We start from the raw sequence: 20,501 nt of genomic DNA, 5'->3' as shown, positions 1-20,501 counted from the left end.
TGCCACTCCTAGATGGGCCAGGTGTTTGTGTCGGCCACTAGGGTCGCTTAGCTTAGTCACACAGCTACCTCATTGCGCCTCTTTTTTTCTTTGCGTCATGTGCTGTTTGGGGAGTATTTTTTTGAAGGGCCATCCTGCCTGACACTGCAGTGCCACTCCTAGATGGGCCAGGTGTTTGTGTCGGCCACTTGTGTCGCTTAGCTTAGCCATCCAGCGACCTCGTGCAAATTTTAGGACTAAAAATAATATTGTGAGGTGTGAGGTGTTCAGAATAGACTGAAAATGAATGGAAATTATGGTTATTGAGGTTAATAATACTATGGGATCAAAATGACCCCCAAATTCTATGATTTAAGCTGTTTTTTAGGTTTTTTTTTAAAAAACACCCGAATCCAAAACACACCCGAATCCGACAAAAAATATTCGGTGAGGTTTTGCCAAAACGCATTCGAACCCAAAACACGGCCGCAGAATCGAACCCAAAACCAAAACACAAAACCCAAAAAATTTCCGGTGCACATCACTAGTGTTTAATTACTATTCCTAGTGGGTGGGAGAGCCCAAGGACAATTCCATCTTGCACCTCTTTTCTGTGCATTGTGACTGTTTGGAGCATTGCTGGCTGTCTACTTGTGTAGGCGACAAACATTTGCATAGTTTATTAAACTGCCACCCTGTCTGCCACTGCAGTGCCACTCCTAGATGTGCCATGTTGGAAGTTTAAGTGCCACATGTTTGTGCCGCACACTGCTGACGCTTAGCTTAGTCATCCAGCTACCTCAGTGCAAACTTTTGGCCTAAACTGGATGAAAACAATATTGTGAGGTGTGAGGTGGTCAAAATAGACTGGAAATGAGGGGAAATTAATGTTATTGAGGTTAATAATACTGTACACTGGTGTATCTACGTATGCACAGACTGCACCCATTTCTTCTATACTTACCTTTCCGGCGTCCATCGGCGACTGTGTGTGGGCCCCCTCCTCTCCCGTAGCCGTCACCGCCGCTGCTAGCGCACTACGCACTAGAAACTATGGCACAGTGCCAGAGTCTACAGCGCATGCGCAGGACTCCGGAAAAATGGCGCTGCGCCCATTTTTCTGAGTTCTGCGCATGCGCTGTAGACTCTGGCACTGTGCCAGAGTCTCAGCGCTGGGAGCGCTAGTAGCGGCGGTGCCGGCTACAGGAGAGGAGGGGGCCCACACACGGAGTCTGTACACACGTCCCCTCCTCTCTAGTAGGTACAAAAACACCCCCATATTCTATGATTGTAGCTGTTTTTATGATTTCAAAATACAGATCCAAACCTCGCAAGGGAGGTTTTGGCAAAACAAATATAGATCCAAAACATAAAGGAGATACAGATCCAAAACAAGAACCTAATACAGCTGAATTCAGCTGTGTAACAACGGGAACAGCCACGCATTGCTTTTGCACATACAAATACCTTTTCCATCGAATTCTTTGATTGCGATGGTTAGTTACCATCCCATCAAAACTTTCGATGGTGGAAGCCCAGCCATCATTTGATGGTGGGCTTCTAACGTCCATCTCTGAGTCCCATTTACACTGCAGCCTCTCTCCATACTGCGTGGTTCACTCATTCACCTATCCGACTCCAGCATCCCCGACGTACGGCCACATCCAACAAGAGCCAGGGTGAAGAGGCAGCGGATGCTGAGGAAGAGGACACCGAAAGCCCGCACTGTGCAGGGGACAGAAATGATTGACTTGGAAATGGGAGCTTCGCAAATTCCGGAAACACTGTACGGGCAGACATGAATTGTCCCGGGGAAGCAGTGTCCTTGGGGGCTGACCATTGTGGGGATGAATCTATGTATATTTGACTATTCCTCTGTCCTGTGGGCTTCAGTTGCAGTGCCAATGGAGGGTGCCCACTGAAATCCAAAACTCAATACATTATCAGAAAGTAATCTTTACCTGTGTCCGTATAACTGCGTGATTACACTAACAGGATGGCTTTTATCATTTACTTTAATATCCCTTATTAGATTGTAATTTTTTTTTCAGCAATCAAGTGGTACTAAAACTACAAGTACATTAGAACCAAACAGTTTAATAATAAAAATATTTAACCAGGTAAAACATTTCACCCACAGTAATGTAACACTTCTGAAATCAGAGTAATGTTTGAAGTGCCAATCTTGGGATTACCTGGCTGTTTTCCCATGGCCACCAGATGTCCATACCAAACCACAGGATAGTAGTATGTATTCAATAGTAACTGATGATCCTGACCCTCACTGTGGACATATGTAGGACAACATAAGGTCCACCTCATTCCTGATGACTGGAGGCCCCGGGTGGATGTCGTCAGGGAGATAGTGACAGGAGGTCATGTCCCAGACATCCAGGATAGTGACAGTCATTCCCTTGAAGGTTGCCCTCAGTAAGATGTCCAGCTGAAGAGACAACCAGTCACTGCCATAAATTGACTTATAACCCGTGTTGGCTGATTTAATTATCACGGTGGTCTGAGGGCTACGGAAAAGTAAAGATTCAATTGCCTTGCGGACCCGGTCCAATCTTTCTAAATACACCCGTACAGGGAAGGTGGTAAAGTGGGCCCATAGGGTCATCACAATGACTGTATAAGGTCCTCCACTGATGCCAGATAAGTGGGCTTCCTCATAGTGTATGTCAGAAACCATAGTCTTGGTGGTCCTTATGGGAAGTCCATGGGCCCTCCATCGTACAGCTAGACCAGCAGTAGCATCCACAGCTAGCAGAGGTCCCGACTGATAATTACCATGCAAGTCTATCCTCTGCAGACCTAGGAAGGAAATATAAAATATTTATTGTCACCTGAGTGTTACAGTGCTAGCCCATCCAATTATATCTCTCTAAACCAGTGCGCTTCCAACACTTATTATCATAGCTTCTTCAACTGGCCTTGTGATATAAGCTGTGGAATTATTTTCAATGGAAGATGATGATGATGATGATGATGATGATGATGACAATTTAATTATCTTAAAATAAAAATAGATTATGTACATGCCTTCCTTACTTGAAATAGTATCTGTAGTTACTCCTTTTGTTTATTTTACTTTGAGGACCAGTTACAATTGAGATGCACAGTTTAAGGACTGTTTTGGACTTTCCTGGGAGGTGGCCAGTAGCGGCTCCAGAGGTGGGGCTGTCCAAAATTCAAATAGGGGATCCACACCAAACGCTGCCAAACATCGCTGGCCGGGACTCACTGGCAGTTGGTGCGACTCCCCTATTTGAATTTCGGATTCTGCTGCAGCCCCACCTCTGGAGCCTCCACTGGAGGTGCCTATTCAGACACATGGCGATGTACCGTCCTATGGGCGTGTTATATGAGTGAAGCACAAGGACACACACAGCCATGGGGAGAAGGAGGAGAAGGGAGAGGGAGGAGGAAGCCGCAGCAGCGCTATGTAATTGGTGGAGGCGCCGCTGCAGCTGCCCCTCTCCTTCCACCTAGGCTGGCCGCAAATGCTGTGAATGCTGGGATGCACTTCCCTCATCACAGCGGTGGCTAGCCTATGTGGAAGTAGAGGGGCAGCTGCAGAGGCGTCTCCACCAATTACATAGCGCAGCTGGCTCCCGTGTCCCCCTCTCTCCTCCTCCTCCTTATCCCCTGCCCAGGATGAGGATCATCATCTATTTGCACCGAGGAGCCTGACTGACTGAGCCAGCGGGGAGAGAGTAACTATTGTCTGTGTTTTCTGTCTATCTATCTATCTATCTATCTATCTATCTATCTGTCTGTCTGTCTATTTATTATCTATCTATCTATTCTGTCTGCCGTAATATGTAAAAAGGTGATGCTGTCTGCCATAATGTGTAAAAAGGGGATGATGTCTGCTGTAATGTGTGATAAAAAGGGGATGCTGTCTGCCGTAATGTCTAAAAAGGGGACGCTGTCTGACATAATGTGTAAAAAGGGGGCGATGTCTGACGTAATGTGGAAAAAGGGGATGCTGTCTGCCGTAATGTGTAAAAAGGGGACGCTGTCTGCCACAATGTGTGATAAAAAGGGGACGCTGTCTGCCGTAATGTGTAAAAAGGGGACGCTGTCTGACGTAATGTGTAAAAAAGGGGACACTGTCTGACGTAATGTGTAAAAAGGGGATGCTGTCTGCCATAATGTGTAAAAAGGAGATGATGTCTGCCGTAATGTGTGATAAAAAGGGGATGCTGTCTGCCGTAATGTCTAAAAAGGGGACGCTGTCTAACGTAATGTGTAAAAAGGGGGCGATGTCTGACGTAATGTGTAAAAAGGGGACGCTGTCTGCCGTAATGTGTAAAAAGGGGACGCTGTCTGCCGCAATGTGTGATTAAAAGGGGATGCTGTCTGCCGTAATGTGTAAAAAGGGGACGCTGTCTGACGTAATGTGTAAAAAGGTGGCATTGTCTGACGTAATTGTTAGGGTCTCCTGCCCTGTGCTGCCACGTCGTCATGGCAACCGGGAGACAAGTGCTAGCGGAGTAACCTGAGCGCAGCTGATACTCCGGTTCGGGTCTTTTGCTGTGCAGTGGTTACAGGCTCTGTGCACGGCAGGGGATCCGGTGCTGGTTTTTGTGCTCACAGTCTGTGAGGTCTGAGTGGGGCGTGGACAGCACCTGCTTTATAAACCCTCTTCTCAGGTTAAGCAGATGCTGCTGAATCTTTGTTGGTTAGTTAGTTCCTGAAAGTTAGCCAGTACTGTGTAGCTTTGTATTTGTTGTTGCTTACTGCAAATAGGCCTGGGGATTTGGTACTACACTCTGCCAATCCAGACCTAGCAGTAAGACTGGAGTCAGTCGTTTAATCTGTGAATTTAGCAAATTTGCGGCTGTATTCTCAGACTTGCCTGCCTAAATCCTGTCTCACTGTGCAAGGTGTTCAGGTGTCAGTTTAGTGGCAGTAAACTGAACCTGTGCACTGCAAGTGAGGATTAGGATTGTGGAGACTCTCCTTGTGTCTATCATTCCATCTCTGACCAAGGAGTTTACTGCCACACCCGTTGGTAACCCTTTAGGGTTTTGCTGTTGCCCTTAGCAACAGCATTTCGGGTTCTCTACGTATTAAAACACAACATCTTGCTTTTTCCATCTCAGCATTCCTAATAATAGGGAGACACCCAGTTTCTTAGCCTCTGGGCTTCTCTGTTCACTTTGTGTTTATTTTGTTACCCTATCACCTTCTGTGTACATAATGTCATATTCCCCAGTCTGTCTGTGAGTTCATTTGTTTTGCATCCCTATCCGTTCAGACACCAGTACATTCCTGCAGGCACTGGTGTGCATAACAGTTCAGACACCAGTACATTCCTGCAGGCACTGGTGTGCATAACAGTAATGTGTAAAAAGGGGCGATGTCTGACGTAATGTGTAAAAAGGGAACGCTGTCTGCTGCAATGTGTGAAAAAAAGGGGACGCTGTCTGCCGCAATGTGTAAAAAGGGGACGCTGTCTGATGTAATGTATAAAAAGGGGACGCTGTCTGCCCAGGATCATCATCTGCCTGCACCAAGGAGCCTGACTGCCTGAGCCAGCGGGGAGAGAGTAAGTATTGTCTGTGTTTTCTGTCTGTCTAACTGTCTGTCTGTCTGTCTGTCTGTCTATTTATTATCTATCTATCTATTCTGTCTGCCGTAATGTGTAAAAAGGGGATGCTGTCTGCCATAATGTGTAAAAAGGGGATGATGTCTGCCGTAATGTGTGACAAAAAGGGGACGCTGTCTGCCGTAATGTGTAAACAGGGGGTGATGTCTGAAGTAATGTGTAAAAAGGTGACGATGTCTGATGTAATGTGTAAAAAAGGGACGCTGTCTGCCGCAATGTGTGATAAAAAGGGGACGCTGTCTGCCGTAATGTGTAAAAAGGGGACGCTGTCTGACGTAATGTGTAAAAAGGGGATGCTGTCTGCCGTAATGTGTAAAAAGAGGACGCTGTCTGACGTAATGTGTAAAAAGGGGGCATTGTCTGACGTAATGTGTAAAAAGGGGGCGATGTCTGATGTAATGTGTCAAAAGGGGACTCTGCCTTAATGTGTAAAAAGGGGACGCTGTCTGCCATAATGTGTAAAAAGGGGGCGCAGTCTGCCGCAATGTGTGATAAAAAGGGGACGCTGTCTGCCTTAATGTGTAAAAAGGGGACGCTGTCTGCCACAATGTGTAAAAAGGGGACGCAGTCTGCCGCAATGTGTGATAAAAAGGGGACGCTGTCTGCCTTAATGTGTAAAAAGGGGACGCTGTGTGACGTAAAGTGTAAAAAGGGGACGCTGTCTGCTCAGGAGCATCATCTGCCTGCACCGAGGAGCCTGACTGCCTGAGCCAGCATGGAGAGAGTAAGTATTGTCTGTGTGTTCTGTCTGTCTATCTGTCGGTCTATCTGTCTATTTATTATCTATCTATCTATCTATTCTGTCTGCCGTAATGGGTAAAAAGGGGATGTTGTCTGCCATAATGTGTAAAAATGGGGTGGTGTCTGCCGTTATGTGTGATAAAAAGGAGACGCTGTCTGCCATAATGTGTGTTAAAAAGGGGACGCTGTCTGCCGTAATGTGTAAAAAGGGGACGATGTCTGACGTAATGTGTAAAAAGGGGGCGCTGTCTGACATAATGTGTAAAAAGGGGACGATGTCTGACATAATGTGTAAAAAGGGGACGCTGTCTGCCGTAATGTGTAAAAAGAGGGCGCTGTCTGCCGCAATGTGTGATAAAAAGGGGACGCTGTCTGCTGTAATGTGTAAAAAGAGGGCGCTGTCTGCCGCAATGTGTGATAAAAAGGGGACGCTGTCTGCCGTAATGTGTAAAAAGGGGACGCTGTCTGGCGTAATGTGTAAAAAAGGGACGCTGTCTGCCGTTATGTGTGATATAAATGGGATGCTGTCTGCCGTAATGTGTAAAAAGGGAACGCTGTCTGACGTAATGTGTAAAAAGGGGCATTGTCTGACGTAATGTGTAAAAAGGGGGCAATGTCTGACGTAATGTGTAAAAAGGGGACTCTGCCGTAATGTGTAAAAAGGGGACGCTGTCTGCCGTAATGTGTAAAAAGGGGACGCTGTCTGCCGCAATGTGTGATAAAAAGAGGACGCTGTCTGCCGTAATGTGTAAAAAGGGACGCTGTCTGATGTAATGTGTAAAAAGGGGACGCTGTCTGCCGTAATGTGTAAAAAGGTGACGCTGTCTGATGTAATGTATAAAAAGGGGACGCTGTCTGCCCATGATCATCATCTGCCTGCACCGAGGAGCCTGACTGCCTGAGCCAGCAGGGAGAGAGTTTGTATTGTCTGTGTTTTCTGTCTGTCTATTTATTATCTATCTATCTATTCTGTCTGCCGTAATGTGTAAAAAGGGGATGCTGTCTGCCATAATGTGTAAAAAGGGGATGATGTCTGCCGTAATGTGTGATAAAAAGGGGACGCTGTCTGCCGTAATGTGTAAAAAGGGGACGCTGTCTGACGTAATGTGTAAAAAGGGGGCGCTGTCTGGCGTAATGTGTAAAAAGGGGGCGATGTCTGATGTAATGTGTAAAAAGGTGACGATGTCTGACGTAATGTGTAAAAAGGGGACGCTGTCTGCCGTAATGTGTGATAAAAAGGGGATGCTGTCTGTCGTAATGTGTAAAAAGGGGATGTGTCTGACATAATGTGTAAAAAGGGGGCATTGCCTGACGTAATGTGTAAAAAAGGGGGCGATGTCTGACGTAATGTGTAAAAAGGGGACTCTGCCGTAATGTGTAAAAAGGGGACACTGCCTGCCGTAATGTGTGATAAAAAGGAGACGCTGTCTGCCTTAATGTGTAAAAAGGGGTCTCAATCTGCTGTAATGTGTAAAAAGGGTACGCTGTCTACCGTAATGTGTGATAAAAAGGGGGCGCTGTCTGACGTAATGTGTAAAAAGGGGACTCTGCCGTAATGTGTAAAAAGGGGGCACTGTCTGACATAATTTGTAAAAAGAGGACTCTGACGTAATGTGTAAAAAGGGGACTCTGCCGTAGTGTGTAAAAAAGGGGATGCTGTCTGCCGTAATGTGTAAAAAGGGGACGCTGTCTGATGTAAAGTGTAAAAAGGGGAGCTGTCTGACGTAATGTGTAAAAAGGGGACGCTGTCTGACGTAATGTGTAAAAAGGGGACGATGTCTGCCGTAATTTGTAAAAAGGGGACGCTGTCTGACATAATGTGTATGCTGTCTGACTTAATGTGTAAAAAGGGGACGCTGTCTGCCGTAATGTGTAAAAAGGGGATGCTGTCTGCCGCAATGTGTGATAAAAAGGGGACGGTCTGCCGTAATGTGTAAAAAAGGGACGCTGTCTGACGTAATGTGTAAAAAGGGGACGCAGTCTGTCGTAATGTGTAAAAAGGGGACGCTGTCTGCCGCAATGTGTGATGAAAGGGGACGCTGTTTGACGTAATGTGTAAAAAGGGGACGCTGTCTGACGTAATGTGTAAAAAGGGGACGCTGTCTGACGTAATGTGTCAAAATAGGATTTTAATAACCTAACGGTAAATCCTTTTCTTGTAGTCCGTAGAGGATGCTGGGGTCCATTTTAGTACCATGGGGGTATAGACGGTTCCGCAGGAGCCTTTGGCACTTTAAGACTTGTTAACAGTGTGAACTGGCTCCTCCCTCTATGTATAGGAACTGTGCCCGAGGAGACGAGAGAGGATTTACTAATAAACTTGTGGCGAGATTCACACCAGCTCACACCATATACAAGAAACATGTCGGCTAACATGACCTTTAACATAACTCATGCCAACCAGCATGTATAACGTAACAGCAACAGCTGTGAACATCTAAACATAAGTGTGTAAAGTGGCCTGGACGGGCATGGTGTAGGAGGCTTACTCCTTAGCTCCCAGGCCCATCTATCCGTTTTTATATATCCTGTGTTTCCTGCCCGGTCCTCGGCTGCGGTGACTGCTTCCTTACTTACCTCTCCAGGTTCTGGTGGTCCTTCGGCCTGCCTGCGACTGGTGGCTGCTGGTTTGTAAGAGGTTGTTTATCCTCTTCTGTGGCGTCTCCGGGTTGCGGGCGCCATCTTGGATTTCGGCTGTAATAGCTCCTGGCCACAGCGCTGTGTTCACGATGTCCCTTGCTGCCGTTCTTGGTTGGTAAAGCATTCGGGGTTTCTGCTGCTGGCTCCGGCGGGCTCTCTGGGCTACGGCTCATCCGGGAACGACTTATCCGGCCGCCATTTACACCTGTGGAATATCCGGAGTGGAGGAGTGGATATATTCTCCTTCTTGGAAGGTGTTCTATGGAGTGGGGTCTCTGCTTTCCAGCATCACACGGTATAGCCTCTAAGCACTGTGCCTGGTGTATATCTCCTGTGACATTCTGAGTTTTCTCAATTTTCAATTTGGATTTGCATTTTTTTTTTGGTTTATTATGGATCAACTACTAAAAGCAATTGCTGATTCTGGAGAGAGGCTTGTGGTTCAATTGGCGAACCTGCATGCTGCATTGTCTCACTCCGGCTGTGACTTGCCACCACTACAGGCAACTTCTCCTGCGGACACCGTGGCAAGATCTAAGGCATATGTTGCGGGACTGTCCTCCTTTAATTTTTGGGAAAGGGTGCATTTAAGTCCATTTGCCATTACTGCTGGAGGGGTCGGTAACATTTCTTCTCCTATATTTGCCGGCAACGGTGCTTTATATAACGTCTTTCCCACTTTTGCAGACAGTAGTACTCCTGCTATGGACTGGCGGTTTTCCTCGGAGCCTTGCTGGAGGACTCCTCCTAATGACATTGCCATCCTTCTTTGTGATTTTGATTCCAGTTCATCATGTTCTCTATTTTCAAGTGGTCAAACCAGCTGCATGTCTCCGTACTCTTCTCTACTGGACGGTATTCTGGGACCTTATACGATACAGTATCTTGGTTTTTCAAATTCTGCTTCTCTGTGCCCTGCCGGGACTGGGGGAACTATGCTACATTTGGCTGTTTTCTGGGCCTTTGGATGGGATGACCCTCCTTAAATGCTGATATGTATTTTTTTTTCTTTTTTTTTCTTTCTCTGTTTATAAGATCTGTTTAGTCAGATATAATATCCGTATCTTGTGTATTTAATATTCTGTTAATTGTCCCTTTCGATCCTGAGCTCTATACGCCATGCCCGAGGGGTTCATAGGATTGATTGCCCCCAAGTTTTCGTAGTGTAGTTGGGATGGGATGTTTGGGGCTCCAGGTAGGCCATAGTTAGGGGATTTGGTTCTACAGGGTGGGGGGATTTGGGGGGTGGTATATTGCCCTCCGTCTGCTGTCCTTGTACCTTAATATCCATCGGTGGGGGTTGGCTAGTTAGACACATATTTTGTGACATTGATATATCTTTATAATGAGAAGCTCTGTATTTTTATTGTATTTGGCCATTAGTATATTGCCCCTGCACCTCATCTTTTATTGATGTTTTTTTTTTATATATATATATGGGAGTAGGGGGGGGCGGACGGACTGGCTGGTTTGATATTATCCTATCTGAATTGGGAGGGGAAGATGGGTAGTTAGGTTTTAGTTTAGGGGAAGTGGGAATTGGGATCCAGGTATGCCTAGGGTTGGGTTAGGTTATACAGGGTGGGGGGTTATTGGGGTGGTTTGTGTTTGAGGGTTTTGTTTTATTATATTTGGATGCTTTGACAGCTGTCTTGTATTTTAGTGGCTTATATTTTACTGCGGTGTGTATTTACTCTGACAGTTCTATTGGTACAGGTACTCTCCTCTTTCTTTATGATGCGTGGGCCCACATGGCGCCTGTGGGCCTCTATGTATTATGATACTGGGAGATACGTTGTTTATGATTATCCGTATATTCTGTGACTTCCTGTTCTATAATGCTGCGTACTCTATAATATGCCTCTGATACCTGCATTCAAAGTATCCATGTTGGGTTTTTTTTTTCTGTTTTTTTTTTTTTTTCTCTTTTGTGTGGTTTTGTTAAATACAAAATTTCAATAAAAAATTATTGAATTTTAAAAAAAAAACATAAGTGTGTAAAAAATTTTTTTAAATGGAATTAGCAATAAAAATGGAGCACTGGGCGGGCACCCAGCATCCTCTACGAACTACGAGAAAAGGATTTACCGGTAGGTTATTAAAATCGTATTTTCTCTTACGTCCTAGAGGATGCTGGGGTCCATTTTAGTACCATGGGGATATACCAAAGCTCCCAGTACGGGCGGGAAAGTGCTAATGTTCCTGCAGATCTGACTGACCAAATTTTAAGTTGTCAACAGCCAATGTTAGGTGCCGCGGTCCATGGCACCGCTCGGTCTGTTTCCGAGCGACGACCACGGCCGCTGCACCTTCCTCCCTGCCCGCCCGGCGCCTAGCAACTGGGGACGCCGTGTGCGCTGAGCCTCAGGGTCCCTAGCAGCGCTAGGACGCCGTGCGCGACGAGCCGCCGGGTCCATAGCAACCGGGACGCCACAGGCGGACCGCGTTCCCCGTTGCAGTAATTAATTATTCACACATGTTTTCTCTGATCGTGCAGCAAGGCAGCTGCACGACATTTTGTGTAATTAGGCTCTGTATTCTTATTGGAGGATTCCCTGTTATATGCCTCCTCAGTGCCTCACACAAACGCCGGTGATAGCTTCCTGTTTGCTGTTCCTGCCTTGCAGAACTCTGTTCCTGTCAGCTATATTTGGTGGATCTTGCTCCCTGCCCTCTTGTACCTTGGAGATCCAAAGCCAGTGCTGGGAATCCTTCTAGTCCTTGTGAACCTGTTGCTGTCATCTGGGGTTCTCGCCCGGTTTCGTGAGTAGCGGAATCTGCCGCGTGTTGCGGCCTATGCCGCTTAGCATTTACTTCTTTGAATTGGTGCATTTGCGGAGGTTTCCGCTTCCACTGTCCTCCCCGGAACTCGGCGGTGCCGTGTGGGGGAGTGGACAGTGGTTTCTCTTTGTAGTTTTTTTCCTTTGGCGGCGTGCCGCACATACGTTTAGTTTTTAGGTAGTTTATAGCCCCTAGCTTGGTTGTTTCAGTTAGAGGTCCCCTTGTTATTACCCTGTCTCAGTTCACGCTTTGTCTCTCTTTAAGACCTGAGGGGGCATCGTAGTTGGGCAGACCTAATCCGCCCTTCAAACGCGGCTGCCATGGGCCCAAGAAACCATAGTCGTTCAGGCGTGAATTGATAACACGGGTAAGACAACGGAGGTAGGGTGCTAGGGGCTATTTCCTTCCCGTTTCCCAATCCCAGCATTCCGTTCTGGTGCTCAGGTCTCACCGTATAAGACCTCCCCTGTCCTGAGCATCAGGATCATAACAGCCAAGGTGTCAAACTTATAAAACTTAGCAAACATGTTTGCACCTGACCAAGTAGCAACTCGGCAGATTTGCAACGCTGAGACACCCCGGGCAGCCGCCCAGGACGAACCCACTTTCCTTGTAGAGTGGGCTTTTATCGAAATCGGTAACGGCAATCCTGCCGTGGAATGAGCGTGCTGAATGGTACCTCTGATCCAGCACGTAATAGTCTGCTTAGAAGCAGGACCCCCAATATTGTTGGGGTCATAGAGGACAAACAAAGATTCTGTTTTCCTTATTCTAGCCGCCGTTCTTGAGACATAAGTCCTCAACGCTCTGACAACATCCAAGGACTTTGGGACGGCTGAGGTGTCAGAAGCCACTGGCACCACGACTGGTTGGTTGATATGAAAAGAAGACACAACCTTTGCAAGAAAGTGTGACGTGTTCTCAGTTCAGCCCTATCTTCATGAAATATTAAGTAAGGACTCTTGTGTGACAGAGCTTCTAACTCAGACACTCGTCTGCCTGGGGCCAAGGCCAACAGCATAACCACTTTCCAAGTGAGAAACTTCAACTCTACCTCTTGTAGAGGCTCAAACCAGTCCGATTTAAAGAATTGCAACACCACATTAAGATCCCATGGCGCCGCAGGAGGCACAAAGGGAGGTTGGATGCGCAGAACCCCTTTCATGAAGGACTGGACCACAGGAAGAGAAGCCAATTGTTTCTGAAAGAAAACTGACAAGGCCGAAATCTGAACCTTGATAGATCCTAATCTCAGTCCAGCATCCACACCCGCCTGTAGAAATAGGAGAAGTCGTCCTAATTGAAACTCCACCGCAGGAGACTTCTTGGATTCACACCAAGATACATATTTTCTCCAAATCCGATGGTAATGTTTGGACGTTACCCCTTTCCTGTCCAGAATAAGTGTGGGAATTACTTCATTGGGAATACCCTTACGGCTAGGATCTGGCGCTCAACAACCATGACGTCAAATGCAGCCGCGGTAAGTCCTGATAAACTAACGGCCCCTGCTGAAGCAGGTCCTCGTGAAGAGGAAGAGGCCGAGGATCTTCCAGTAATAACTCTTGAAGATCTGGATACCAAGCTCTTCTTGGCCAATCTGGAGCAATGAGAATTGCGCGAACCCTTGTTCTTCTGATGATCTTGAGAACTTTTGGTATTAGTAGAAGGGGAGGGAACAGATACACCGACTGAAACACCCACTGGGTCACCAGTGCATCTATCGCTATTGCTTGTGGGTCTCTGGACCTGGAACAATATTTCTGAAGCTTCTTGTTGAGGCATGATGCCATCATATCCACTTGAGGAACGCCCCAACGACTTGCCACTATCGCAAAGACTTCTGGGTGGAGGCCCCATTCTCCTGGATGGAGATTGTGTCTGCTGAGTGTTATGATTCCAGCACTCCTGACCGGAGGAGATTTTATGACAAGGACCAGAGCGCTGGAATGGAATGCAGGTAACGGGAGCTGGAAAGACTAGTTGCCCCTGGCGCCCTAACTCTATTGTCTCACCCGTGCTATCGGAAATCCCCTGCGAGACTATGGTTTCTTGAGCCCCTGGCAGCCACGTTTGAAGGGCGGATTATGTCTGCCCAACTCCGGTGCCCCCCGGTCTTAGTGAGAGACAAAGGGAAATCCGAGGCAGGATGATAACAAGAGGACCTCTGACTGACAACAGGCCAGGGGCAACAAGCTAACTAACAAAACCTGAAGTATGTGCGGAAACCCGCCAGGGAAAAGGACAACCAAAATCCACTTGTCCAATACTCCTACCCAGCACCGCCGGATACCAGAGTGGACCTGTGGAAGCGGAACCCTCCGCGAAATGCTCCAAAACACAAATAATAAATAATAAAGCGGACAAGCCGCAACACACGGCAAGGCCGCGACTCACGAACACCACTGGATGTTATATGGTGATTAGTCAGGACTCCAGGAATAAGATGACAAACTTCCGAGTTCAGGACTTCCGAATACTGGAATGACCGGATACAGCAAGACTGGAACAGACTCTCAGCAAACAGAGACAGCATGCAGGAAGCTATTACCGGCGTCTGTGAGAAGCCCTGGGAGTGTATTTAACAAGGAGTCCTCCAATCAGCTGCCAAAAGGCTGATTAGAATAAATGCCGTGCAGCTGCCTTGCTGCACGGCCAGAGAGCAGGTGAATACATTAACTCCTAAAGCCTAGCAACGGGGAACGCGGTCCGCCAGTGGCGTCCCCGTTGCTAGGGTCCGTGCGGCTCAGCGCGCCCGGCATCCAGCGTTGCCAGGGAGCCGGCGGCTGTCCGCGTACGGCGTCCCTGGTTGCTAGGCGCCGGGCCGCACCGACGAGCGGATCCCGGCGCCTAACAGTATCCCCCCCGTGAGGAGGGGTCAAGGAACCCCTAAAGCCAGGCTTCCAAGGAAATTCCCGAAAAAATGCCCTCTTGAGCCTTGGGGCATGAAGATCCTTATCCAGGACCCAGGACCTTTCCTCTGGACCATAACCTCTCCAGTGAACCAGAAAATAAAGCCGGCCCCTGGACAACTTGGAATCGAGAACCTTCTCCACCAGGAACTCCTGTTGTCCCTGTACATCCACTGGAGATCTTCCCCGAGAGATCTTCCAAGGAAATTTATTGGAAGAAATGTATGGCTTCAACAGGGAGCAATGAAACGTATTACCAATCCGAAGAGATTTTGGTAAACATAACTGGAAAGCAACTGGGTTAACTTTTTTAATGATATGAAATGGTCCAATAAATTTGGGTCCCAACCTAGCTGAAGATTGTCGAAGTCTAATGTTACGAGTCGACAACCATACCCTATCTCCCACCTTAAAATTGCAAGGACGTCGGAGCCGGTCAGAAAAAAATTTCTCTCGAAAGGCCGCTTTTCTGAGAGCAAGGTGCACTTTTTTCCAAATGGCTCTGAGATGGGAGGTTAAGGTTAGCGAGGAAACTGAGGAATGTTGAAAAAAAGAATTAGCTCTGGGGTGAAAACCAAAAACTGAAAAGAATGGAGACACGTTGGTGGAGGAATGACAAGAATTATTGTAAGCAAACTCCGCCAATGGAAGAAACTCGGACCAATCATTCTGGAGTTTGGCTGAGTACAAACGCAAATACTGTTTCAATGATTGGTTAACTCGCTCGGTTTGCCCGTTGGACTGTGGGTGGTAACCAGATGTTAATGACAATCTCATCTTTAATGAAGCACAAAAACACTTCCAGAATTGTGCAATGAATTGTGGACCCCGATCAGAAACAATATCAGTGGGCAACCCATGAAGTCTGAAAACATGGCGGAGAAACAACACTGCCAATCCTTGGGCAGATGGCAGTCGGGGAAGGGCAATGAAATGAGCCATCTTGCTAAAACGGTCTACTACCACCCAAATGACTCTGCATCCAGCTGAAAGGGGAAGGTCCACCACAAAATCCATGGAAATATGAGATCATGGCCTGAGAGGGACATTCAAGGGCATAAGTTGCCCGATAGGCAAGGAACGGGGAACCTTATGCTGTGCACAAACCTGACATGAAGAAACAAACTCCTTAACGTCTTTAGAAAGACCAGGCCACCATACTGAGCGGGAGACTAACTCCAATGTCTTAGAGATCCCTGGATGCCCAGAAACTTTGTTATCATGGAACTCAGTCAAAACAGTAGCTCTCAAGAACTCAGGGACGTAAAGACGACCAGCAGGAGTATTTCCAGGAGCTTGGTGTTGAAGCTGTTTTAACTGGGTAAATAAATCTTGTGTGAGGCCTGCCCAAATGACTGAAGATGGTAGTATGGGAGTAACAGGACTGTTATCATGAACCGGAAGAAAACTGCGTGACAGAGCATCTGCCTTGGTATTCTTGGAACCTGGCCTGAAAGTTATAATAAATTTGAAACGAGTAAAGAACAAAGCCCAACGAGCCTGCCGGGCATTCAGCCGCTTAGCTGATTCGATGTATTGCAGATTCTTATGGTCAGTCAATACTGAAATGGTATGTGTTGCTCCCTCCAGCCAATGCCTCCACTCCTCGAAAGCCCATTTTATTGCCAGTAATTCCCGGTTACCAACGTCATAGTTGGATTCAGCGGAGGAGAATTTCCTGGACATAAAGGCACAAGGATGTAGTTCCTGAGACTCTGGATCCTTTTGAGATAGTATAGCCCCTACTCCAACCTCCGAGGCATCAACCTCCACAACGAAGGGCAATCCTGGATTGGGATGTCTAAGGACTGGAGCCGAGACAAAAGCTTGTTTCAAGGCCCGAAAGGACAACTCCGCTTCACGCGACCAGTTGGTAGGATCCGCTCCTTTCTTTGTCAGGGCCACAATGGGAGCAACCAGGTCGGAAAAAGAATGAATGAACCTCCTGTAATAATTCGCAAACCCTAAAAAGCGCTGAATTTCTTTTAAATTGGTGGGTTGCGCCCAACTAAGGATGGCCTGGAGCTTCTTTGGTTCCATGAAAAATCCCCGAGGGGAAATAATGTATCCTAAAAAAGATACCTCTGTGACATGAAACTCGCATTTCTCCAGTTTGGCATATAGATGATTCTCACGTAACTTTTGAAGAACCTGACGCACCTGGGTAACATGTTGTTCAATAGAGTCAGAATAAATCAGGATGTCGTCTAAGTAAACGACCACGAATTTCCCTAGGAAGTCACGGAGCACATCGTTAATGAGGTCCTGGAAAACTGCTGGAGCGTTAGACAAGCCGAACGGCATCACTAGGTACTCGTAGTGACCCGACTGAGTACTGAAGGCTGTCTTCCACTCATCTCCGGACCTGATTCGGATGAGGTTATACGCTCCTCTTAGATCAATTTTGGAAAAAATCACAGCCGAACGCAGCTGATCAAAGAGGACAGAAATCAGCGGCAGAGGATAAGTATTTTTAACTGAGATTTTATTTAGGGCTCTATAGTCAATGCAAGGTCTGAGCGAGCCATCCTTTTTCTCCACAAAGAAGAAGCCTGCACTTAAAGGAGATTTAGATGGCCTAATAAATCCTTTCCCTAGGCTCTCTTTAACATAGTCATTCACGGCCGCAGTTTCTGGCCCGGATAAAGCATATAACCTTCCCTTTGGCAATGCGGCACCAGGAATTAGCTCAATGGCGCAATCATAAGGCCGATGGGGAGGCAGAATGTCTGCATTGCCCTTGGAGAACACATCAGCAAACTCCTGGTACTCCACGGGAATGAGTTCAGGAATTGCAGCAGCTATTCTGACTGGAAACTAAATACATTCCTTATCACAGAAGGCACCCCATTGAGAAATCTCCCCTGACCGCCAATCAATGGTGGGATTGTGAAAGGCCAGCCAAGGGTGACCCAGAACCACTGGAACTGCTGGGCAATGGGTAAGGAAGAACTCAATTTTTTCAGAATGAAGAGCTCCTACCGTAAGTAGTACAGGGGGTGTACAGAGGGAAATAACCCCATTGGACAGTGGACTCCCATCTAAGCCATGCATGGTGACACTCCTACCCAAAGATAACTGAGGAATGCCTAAGGCCTGAGCCCAAGTTAAATCCATAAAGTTTCCTGCGGCTCCACTGTCGACAAAAGCCGACACCGAGGAACTGAGGCTGCCAAAGGAAACCTTAGCTGGGACTAAAAGGGAGTTATTCGAGGAGATAAGCTGCAGACCTAGGTGAACCCCCTCACAATTCACCTGGTCAAGGCGTTTCCCGACTTATTCGGACAATTACGAGCAAAATGTCCCTTACCCCCACAGTACAAACAAAGACCAGAGTTTTGCCTTCTGGCTCTCTCTTCAGGAGACAACCGGGAGAGACCCATCTGCATGGGCTCCTCTATGTCCTCAGGGATGGAATATACACACGGAGATGACCTGACCGATGCTCCTTTTTCAGCCTTCCGCTCTCTGAGACGACGATCAATCTTAATAGAAAGCTCCATGAGTTTATCGAGAGTCTCAGGAGCGGGATACTGGAGGAGACTGTCTTTAATAGATTCTGATAAGCCGAGGCGAAACTGACTGCGCAGGGCTGGGTCATTCCAGCCACAGTCGTTCGACCACCGGCGAAACTCCGTACAATAAACCTCTGCAGGATTCCTACCCTGTCTGAGAGCGCGCAACTGACCTTCAGCGGATGCCTCTCTATCAGGGTCATCATATAACAGTCCTAAAGACCCCAAAAAAGCGTCTACTGACAACAACACCGGATCATCTGCTTTTAAACCAAATGCCCAAGTCTGGGGATCCCCCTGGAGCAAAGAAATAATAATCCCGACCCGCTGAGATTCAGTACCCGAGGAGATCGGTCTTAAACGAAAATAAAGTTTACAGGATTCTTTAAAATTAAAAAACTCTTTTCTATCACCAGAAAAACGGTCAGGCAAATGCATTTTTGGTTCAGGAACTACCCTCGGGGAAGTTCGTAAAAGATCTTCCTGCGACTTCACCCGAAGGGAAAGATCCTGAACCATCTGAGTAAGTTCTTGAATCTGACTGACTAAGAGCTGACCAGGATTTGGTCCTAACCCTGTTGGATTCATGAGGCCGACAATTTCTTACAAAAACTGAATAAGAAAACATTAAACTCCGTTTAATTTTAAGTTTTGGTATGGCCGGTAATAATGTTATGATTCCAGCACTCCTGACCGGAGGAGATTTTATGACAAGGACCAGAGCGCTGGAATGGAATGCAGGTAACGGGAGCTGGAAAGACTAGTTGCCCCTGGCGCCCTAACTCTATTGTCTCACCCGTGCTATCGGAAATCCCCTGCGAGACTATGGTTTCTTGAGCCCCTGGCAGCCACGTTTGAAGGGCGGATTATGTCTGCCCAACTCCGGTGCCCCCCGGTCTTAGTGAGAGACAAAGGGAAATCCGAGGCAGGATGATAACAAGAGGACCTCTGACTGACAACAGGCCAGGGGCAACAAGCTAACTAACAAAACCTGAAGTATGTGCGGAAACCCGCCAGGGAAAAGGACAACCAAAATCCACTTGTCCAATACTCCTACCCAGCACCGCCGGATACCAGAGTGGACCTGTGGAAGCGGAACCCTCCACGAAATGCTCCAAAACACAAATAATAAATAATAAAGCGGACAAGCCGCAACACACGGCAAGGCCGCGACTCATGAACACCACTGGATGTTATATGGTGATTAGTCAGGACTCCAGGAATAAGATGACAAACTTCCGAGTTCAGGACTTCCGAATACTGGAATGACCGGATACAGCAAGACTGGAACAGACTCTCAGCAAACAGAGACAGCATGCAGGAAGCTATTACCGGCGTCTGTGAGAAGCCCTGGGAGTGTATTTAACAAGGAGTCCTCCAATCAGCTGCCAAAAGGCTGATTAGAATAAATGCCGTGCAGCTGCCTTGCTGCACGGCCAGAGAGCAGGTGAATACATTAACTCCTAAAGCCTAGCAACGGGGAACGCGGTCCGCCAGTGGCGTCCCCGTTGCTAGGGTCCGTGCGGCTCAGCGCGCCCGGCGTCCAGCGTTGCCAGGGAGCCGGCGGCTGTCCGCGTACGGCGTCCCTGGTTGCTAGGCGCCGGGCCGCACCGACGAGCGGATCCCGGCGCCTAACACTGAGGAAGCCTGCTTCCCAGTTGTCCACTCCCGGAATGAAAATTGCTGACAGAGCTTTTGCATGTCTTTCTGCCCAGAGGAGTATCTTTGTCACCTCTGCCATTGCCCCTCTGCTTTTTGTTCCACCTTGATGGTTTATGTAAGCTACTGCCGTTACATTGTCTGACTGGATCTGTATGGGACGACCTTGAAGAAGGTGTGCCGCTTGATGCAGACTGTTGTACACAGCTCTCAATTCCAGAATGTTTATGTGAAGTCGAGTTTCTTGACTTGACCACCTTCCTTGGAAGTTTTCGCCTTGCGTGACTGCTCCCCATCCTCGGAGACTTGCATCCGTGGTCACCAGGATCCATGTCTGAATCCCGAACCTGCGTCCCTCCAGGAGGTGAGACATTTGTAGCCACCACAGGAGCGAAATTCTGGCTTTTGCTGACAAGATTATCTTTTGATGCATGTGGAGATGCGACCCGTACCACTTGTCCAGTAGGTCCCACTGGAAGACCCTGGCATGGAATCGGCCATATTGTAGCGCCTCGTAAGCCGCTACCATTTTCCCCAACAGGCGAATGCACTGATGAATTGATACTGTTCTTGGTCTCAAAAGTTGTTTGACCATGCTCTCGATCTCCTGAGCCTTTTCCACCGGTAGAAATACTTTCTGTACCTCGGTGTCCAGTA

At 47.5% G+C, this 20,501-nt stretch overlaps 1 protein-coding gene across 1 annotated transcript in view; it reads right to left on the bottom strand.

Moving 5' to 3' along the window:
• Positions 1 to 2,120: 2,120 nt before the first annotated feature.
• Positions 2,121 to 20,501, bottom strand: part of LOC134936016 (NXPE family member 3-like) — an 88,490-nt gene continuing 70,109 nt past the window's right edge. The window contains exon 6 of the mRNA XM_063930914.1: positions 2,121 to 2,793. Within this exon, the coding sequence (XP_063786984.1) occupies positions 2,261 to 2,793 (533 nt within the window). The 3' untranslated portion in view covers positions 2,121 to 2,260. The remainder of the gene's footprint in view (positions 2,794 to 20,501) is intronic.

The sequence above is a fragment of the Pseudophryne corroboree genome, chromosome 6 (genome assembly GCF_028390025.1).
Source record: "Pseudophryne corroboree isolate aPseCor3 chromosome 6, aPseCor3.hap2, whole genome shotgun sequence".
NCBI classification, from domain to species: Eukaryota; Metazoa; Chordata; class Amphibia; order Anura; family Myobatrachidae; genus Pseudophryne; species Pseudophryne corroboree.
The sequence above is the reverse complement of the archived record's forward strand: the minus strand, read 5'-3'. Positions and strand labels throughout refer to the sequence as shown.